This window comes from Arachis ipaensis, chromosome B08 (assembly GCF_000816755.2).
Source record: "Arachis ipaensis cultivar K30076 chromosome B08, Araip1.1, whole genome shotgun sequence".
NCBI lineage: Eukaryota > Viridiplantae > Streptophyta > Magnoliopsida > Fabales > Fabaceae > Arachis > Arachis ipaensis.
Window position 1 is genome coordinate 113,223,663 of NC_029792.2, and position 7,418 is coordinate 113,231,080.

General features: G+C 36.2%; 1 protein-coding gene across 2 annotated transcripts; it reads right to left on the minus strand.

Moving 5' to 3' along the window:
- Window positions 1,571–6,838, minus strand: LOC107613010 (probable inactive leucine-rich repeat receptor-like protein kinase At3g03770). Of its 2 annotated transcripts, none has more exons than XM_016314825.2 (7): window positions 4,950–6,838; window positions 4,282–4,412; window positions 3,866–4,106; window positions 3,349–3,560; window positions 3,203–3,249; window positions 2,788–2,899; window positions 1,571–2,055 (listed from the first exon to the last, which is right to left on the minus strand). In XM_016314825.2, exons 1-7 carry the CDS (start codon window positions 6,550–6,552, stop codon window positions 1,786–1,788), a joined length of 2,616 nt encoding a protein of 871 aa, XP_016170311.1. In that variant the 5' UTR covers window positions 6,553–6,838; the 3' UTR covers window positions 1,571–1,785. The 2 variants fall into 2 exon arrangements, with proteins under 2 accessions (XP_016170311.1, XP_016170312.1); XM_016314826.2 differs by having other exon boundaries at window positions 3,349–3,551; window positions 4,950–6,837.

The window sequence follows — 7,418 nt, forward strand, 5'->3', positions numbered from 1 at the left end:
CGACCTCTTCTTTATAAGAGTTCGGCCAAATCGCCACGAGGGTCCAAATAGGCCCAAACTAAGGGACATGGCCCAATCTAAAGGCAACTAAAGCCTAGAAAGATAGAGGCGGTTCCCCTTAGAGATAAAATGACCTCACTTAAAGATAAGATAAGATAACTAACTTATCTTATCTAGAAAGGTCATCCCACACTACTATAAATACACTGGAGCACCCAAGTATCACTCATACTCTGATTCTACTAAAAACCTGCTTAAAGCCCATGCTAACTTAAGCATCGGAGTCTCTTGCAGGTACCACCACCCTCCGGTGACGAAGGAACAGCAGCACCCCCAAGTCCAACAAGTCGGACACATCAGCTCCGGCCACCACCGCAGATCTCATCCGAGATCGACCTTCGGTTTCAGGTAACCCTCGGAACACTACTCTTTATCAATAGTTAGTTAGAGGTCTTTTCTACCTGACTGTCACACGACCAGACATCGCCTATCCAGTTCATGTTCTTAGCCAGTTTTTGTTAGCTTCCCGTACTACTCACTATGCTTCCGTTCTTCGCATTCTTCGTTACATCAAGTGTACTCTGTTTCATGTTCTTCATTTTTCTGTCCACTCATCTTTATCCCTTCAGGCGTACTCAGATGCTGATTGGGCTGGTGATCCCACTTATCCTCATTCTACTACTGGTTATTGTATGTTTCTTGGTGACTCTCATTTCCTGGCGAGCCAAGAAACAAACGTTCACTGCTAGATCAAGCATTGAAGCTGAATACTATGCTCTTGCTGACACCACTGCTGAGGTTGTCTCGATTCGTTGGCTTCTCGATGATTTGGGTGCCTCTCAATCGTCCCTAACAGATGTTTATTGTGACAAGTGCTATTCAGATTGCTTATAATGATGTCTTTCATAAATGCACCAAATACATGGAGATTGATTGTCATTTTGTCCAGCAACGTTTCCTTATTGATAATGTTTATCTCATAGCTATTGGGACTCTGGATCAGACTGCTGATATCTTCACGAAAGTTCATCATCCTACTCGTTTTCGGACTCTAGTATCCAAACTCAAGATAGTATCTTTAGCTCCCACTTGAGTTTGAGGGGGATGTTAGAGTATAATTAGGATAATTAGGATCAATTTAGATCAGTTATATCATTTATATTTATATAGTATATCTGTATATTTGTTGTAAAATTTTGTACTTTTATTGTTTTATTCTTCTAACACCTATATATACCCTTGTACATTGTACCATTCTCGACACACTCAATAATACATTCTTCATATTACTCTCTTGTTTCTAACAAAACCAATGGTCCTAAATTGAAATGGTCTTAATTTATTAACCAAAACCTTGGAAATAACCTTATAAACATTGCATAAACTAATAGATCGAAAGTTCCTCAAGTAGGTTGGGTTATTCCCTTTTGGGGTAAGAGAAGTAAGAGTTTGTTGACTTGTTATTCTATATATCTACTTAGAATGTGTTCATAAAAACGGTTGAAATCCCCAAAAAAGATAAACCCAAATCAAATTTGACTTGCCTTTCTGCATTGAGAGAATTATCCGGTAACAAAACAAAAATGGTAGAATAAATGAATAAAAAGGAGGCCAAAAAAAAGATCTTAGGATCACGAGTTGAGTGAAATCTGACAATGAAAGTTGAACTAACAATAATTTAAAAACTGATAATCAAGCTCATCCAATCTGTATATGATCAAACTTTTGTACATACATGGTAGCAAACACATTCCTCTATAAGTTCCATGGAGGACTTCTTCATATTCATACAACTCTTGTCTCATGGGAGGATGATGATGCGGGTGAGCCTCTCTGATCATTAGAGTCTCTCCTCCAAGAATTCTGAACTTGCACAGCGAAATGCAGATTCCAGAGAACATCATCCACAGAAGGCCTTTCAGTAGGATCATTGGAGAGGCACCTTACACAAATCTCCATCATTGTCATTAATGATTCATTTGAGCATTCCTTGTGAACTGCTGGGTCAACAATACTCCTCCTTGCTATATCATCAGTTTTTATGCTTACTTGTAACTGCATAAAAACCACGTGTCATGTCAGAATTATATGGTATGGATAAACTCTCATTTTGGCACTAGATAGATTCAAGTTAGAAGAAACGGCCCTGAATTAAGAATCTACTGTTTAATTACTACATATGTGAAGTTTAGTAAAAAGATGAGAGCTTCTATGACCTAAAGATAATCTTTGGTGAATCCAAAAAATGAGAAAAAAAAAAAAGGGTTAACATAAAGCAAATAAAAAAAAAAGAAAAGAAAAGAAGGCCTATGCAAAAATTCAAACAAACCCAAAGAAGAAGCTCTTACTTAAGGAAGACGTGTCAGAGATATAACCATTCATGTGCCTTTTCTATAAACTTTTGAGAGTAGTTTCATGACAGAAAATGCTACTGTTAATTGCTATATATACCAGGTTTAGTGATGTTTCTTAAGTTTTCTTGATCTTTGGAGGACCACAGTCAACGGGTGCCTCTTTAATTTTAGAGGCTATTTTGTCTGAGTTGAAATATTTTGGGAGTAAAAATGGTAGTTTCCCTTGGTGTTTGTTAGTCCTATTGTATGTTCTACACTTCCCATTTCCTTTTTATCTCTCACTGTTAACCTTTGATACATTATTGGATCAATATATAAATATAAGAGTGAGAGTAAGTAATAAACTGAAGAATGAGTAATATCTAAGTTGCACTATGTTTCTTACTGTTCAATGATTACTGACAAAATTATATGTAATTTCTTATTGACTCACAAGATCTTTGAGAGTGCCAACTTCATTGTGGAACATCAATGGTCGACCCAAAATGGTTTCAAGCAAGATTACCCCAATATCATAGACATCATTCTTGTCTGCATCCATTATCCTGCAAAAGGAAATCACTTATTCAGTGTTCACCCTCAACTATGTTGGCAAGAAAAAAAAATCTAAAACATTTATAGACATTAGACAATCATCAAGGGGTCCCTTATGTAAGACTGAATTACTGAATATCAAATGATCCTACTACTTCTTGTTCACAATAACTGCCGTTTCAATTTAACATATAACATAAGACAAGTTTCAGTATTCTACTTGGCAATTAGACAGTTTAGATGAATTACTAATATTTTCTTTGTAGACAGAAGGATTATGCTATAAGGATATCAGAACTAATATTTTCTTTTACCTTTCTTGGAAGTTTCCTTTTAATCCAGGGTAAGGTCCATTGGTGACCTGAAAGTTCAGAAGCAAACAGTTTTTCTTAGAAAATCAGAACGAGCGAAGAGTAAATACTTACGATTAGAAGCATATAAACAGATTTCATCCACTTACCAGTCTTCTAGTTTCTGCAGAGAGTGGCAGATTATAACTGCTTATTTTAACATTAAGATTGTTATCCAAAAGAACATCAGTTATCTTCAGATTATTGGAATATAGTCCAGGCACTATCCCTGTGTGCAAGAATTGAATGCCTTTTACCACTCCAATCGCAGCTAATATCCTCTGCGTCCAAGAAAGCTTTTCACTAGGAGATCCTGCTGGCACTAATTTATGTTACATGAGTTTCAAAAGTACTTTGCTTCTGTGAAACTCAGACAATTAATCTTGACGAGATACAGAAACGGATACAGATACGGAGACACCAAATATTTGAAAATAGCAAGACATAGACAACTAATAAATTTGAATGAATAATAATAGTTATAATAATAATAACAATAATCATCGATTAAATACTCAGATGCATTGTCGGACACACCTTAGTAGGTTGGTATGTCAGCGTTTCTTAGCTTGAATTCAGGTACACAAGGACAGTAGAAGGGAAATTGTGATTGAAAAATAAACTTACCAGACACATAACTCCTTAAACTCTTGTTTGGAACAAACTCAAATATGAGGAATATAGTGCTGACGCTTGAATCATCCTGGTTGCATTCAAATGAATGACCAAGAGCACTGATCAAGTGTGAATGCCGAAGTTTCGAAATCAACTCAATGTGGTGCATGTAATTTTGAGGGCTATGTCTCTTTCGCATTTTCAATCCTCTGATTGTAATAGGCATTCCATCGGAGAGCACCCCCTTATATATCTGAGCATCATATTCAAAGTTACTTAAAATTTTGTTTGATGTCACAAACTTGATCAACAAAACTAGCATTTTAAATAGAGAATTTTATCCAATAACAGCAGAAAAGAAACATCGAGAAAGAATTCTGGAATATATGTTCTCAACTTCTCATATGTAATATAGCACAATTGCATACCTGGCCATGTGGACCCTCACTAACGAAACTTGATGCATCAAAATTATTTGTAGCTTCCTTCAGTTCATCCAAAGCAAAGGTTCTGTAAGCTGGAAAGCTGGCTCCCATCTTCATTGTTTCTGATATATACCCTGTTGACAAGGAACAATACAATACGAAATTCTTAATGAAATTTCATAATTTTCTTGTTTATTAGATATGTTATATGCATTTCAGCACAATGTTTGTCACTTATTTGAATCTTCTTCAGCAACTACAACCTGATAGACAAACACCCTCTCAAAAGACCCTTTTAATCTTCTCTAAGAATAAAACACTAAGCTCCCGAAAGATTATGACACTAACAATTTAACCCTTAAAACAAATAAATACTCATTTGATCTTCAAAAGACGATAATGTTCGATAAAATTTCCCAAAATTTAGGCAAAAACAGAGGCATTTTTGGGATTTTGTCAAACATTTTTTATCTCTAGGGACCAAGAGCTTTCTTTTGAGAGACAAATTGTCAGATTCATTGCTTTTTGTGGGGCTAAAATTGTGGTTTACTCCTCCTCTAATCAACCAAAAGTTTAAAAAAAATAAAAAATATAACAATAATTAATAATCCTATTTTGTTGTGTGTTAAACTTATACAGCAAGAAAGAATTGAAAGGATTTGTGGATTTACTTGCATCTGTGAGCAGCTTTGCAGTGTTCACTGAAGATGCATGTTCTATTATAGACCTTGTACTTGTCCTCACACCATTTTTGTTATGCATTCTGTTCATGACATGCTCCTTCATGGACCTTGTAAACGACTCCACAGCGCCCTTATCCGGCACCCTTTTCATGATCCGCTGCAACACGGATATGGACAAGGATCTTGAAGAAGCAGCTACCATGCCTTCCTTTTCCGTTTCCTTTTCTTCTTCCTCTTTGTCTTCGTCTTCCTCTTCCTTTTTCGCCTGGCTGATAACGATCTCCAAGGTCGGTTTCACAGGTGTTTTTACAACACTACCCTTCTTATGAACCCGGCTAACTACCAAAATAACCACTCCAACAATCAATGCTCCACCAACTATCCCTCCCATACTGGACACGAGAACCGTTTTTCCGGTTGTCCTCTTGTGATTCTCTTGAGGAGGCATGATTTTAACAGCAATAGCCTCGTTGCTGCAGAAGCTGGCAGGGTTCTGATTCCGGCCGTCGTCGTTCGATAAACAATTCCCGGCGTATAGAACGACCGGTTTCAAACATGTGGGAAGTTCCCCTCTCAACAGATTCGAAGACAAGTTCACGAAAACAAGCTCATCATTACACGTGTCGTTCTTGAACAGCATTCCGGTGAACTTGTTTGAGGAAGCATCAAGGTAATTAAGAGAAGGAAGAGATAACAACGCAGGTAAGAACGGCCCAACGAAACCGTTAAGCGAAACGTCGAGTTTCTGAAGCTGGTAGAAAGTGACTAAACCCGAAGGAAGACCAAGCTTAAAGCTGTTATTCTTTAGAACAAGCGAAACCAATTTAGTTGGAAGAGATGGAAAATGAGGCCCGAATTTGTTGTTCTCCAGGTTAAGATCTTGAAGGTTCGACAGATGGCGAAGGCTAGGTAAATCCCCTGAGATTTTGTTATTTGACAAATCCAAAACTCGCAGTGTTTGTAATGTTCTAACTGAATCTGGAACGGTTCCACTGAGCGAATTGTTCTTCATACTAAGCACAGCCAAGCCTTGAAGAGTCCCTATTTCGCTTGGAATAACGCCTTCTAAAAGGTTGTTATCAAGAACCAGTGATTGAAGGTTCTTGAGAAGTGAAATCTGTGACGGAACAACACCACTGAAATGGTTTGAACTTATGTTGAGTATTTCAAGAGAAGATAACTGAGAAATGGTTTGAGGTATTGGACCCCAGAGACCAAGAGAAACGAGACTGAGGACTTTTAAGCTTGAGAGTGTGGCGAGTGTGGCGAATAGTGTTTCTGATGAGAAGTTCTGTGGCAATGCGTTGGGACTGAAACCGTTGCCAACAACATGCAGCTGTGTGAGATTTTCTTCATAGCAAACGAGTGTGAAGTGTGGGGTTGGTTCAATGTTGCAGAAGTCTGTGTTGGTGTTGAGGGTTAAAAGTTCTTGGGGGTAGCCGAGAAGGTTCTGGAAGTTTTGAAGTGTTTGGGTCTGAGAAAATTGTAACTGCTCTGAGAGATGGAAGATGGTGGAAAAGAACAGGATCAAAATGAGTAATGGAATTAGGTGTGAGTGGGAATTGGAATTGGAAACTGGTTTTGCCATCATCTTCAGCAGAAAAAACTGTGTAGCTATTTTCTGTTTCACTATGGTTTCTCTTTCTGATCCTCCATGGGCATGATACCAAGTTGTGTCCGAGTGTTATCACTTATCATGAACAATGAAGGAAACCTCAAATTTTTTTTTTTTATTTGCAGGGACATTATTTTTCTTGTTAAGGTTCACCTTAATCTTCTATATTCAAGCGTGAATTGTATTGATTAAACACTAAAGCTGTTCGTCATATTCTCTCATGTTGGCAGCACACTTTAAAATAGTTTTAAAGATTCTAACTCTACCAATTATATTTTAATATCGACAAACAACTAAATTTTATAGTGGTAACTCAGGTTCACGATTTTTATTTTTTAGTTTTTTAGATTTAAAATTTTTTATATTGATCCTCAAGATCCAATTTTAAGTACTATAAATCCCTATATTCTTTTTAACTTTGAGTTAATGAATAAAATATTGAACTTATTCTGATTTGTCATATTAGACACATGGCTAAATAGCGTATTTTTGTTTTAGCTTTTAGAAAAGATAAAAACAATTGTTTTGGAGAACAAAAGAAAATATAATAATCTATACATCATATAAATTCTTCTTTTTCTTTTCATTTTGGCCGTATTTAAATACCAAAATAAAATAAAATAACGCTATTTAATTATGTGTCCAGTGTGACAAATCAGAACCAATTCAACACTTAGTTTATACTAAAAAAAAAGTATAATGATATTCTAAATTAAATCTCAGATGCTAATATAGATAATTTTAAATTTGAGAGACTAAAATAATAAAAATGATAAATCTAAAAAATCATTTAAAAAATTTAGTCACAGAAATACACTATATTAATTTCTCAGTTCCTTTTC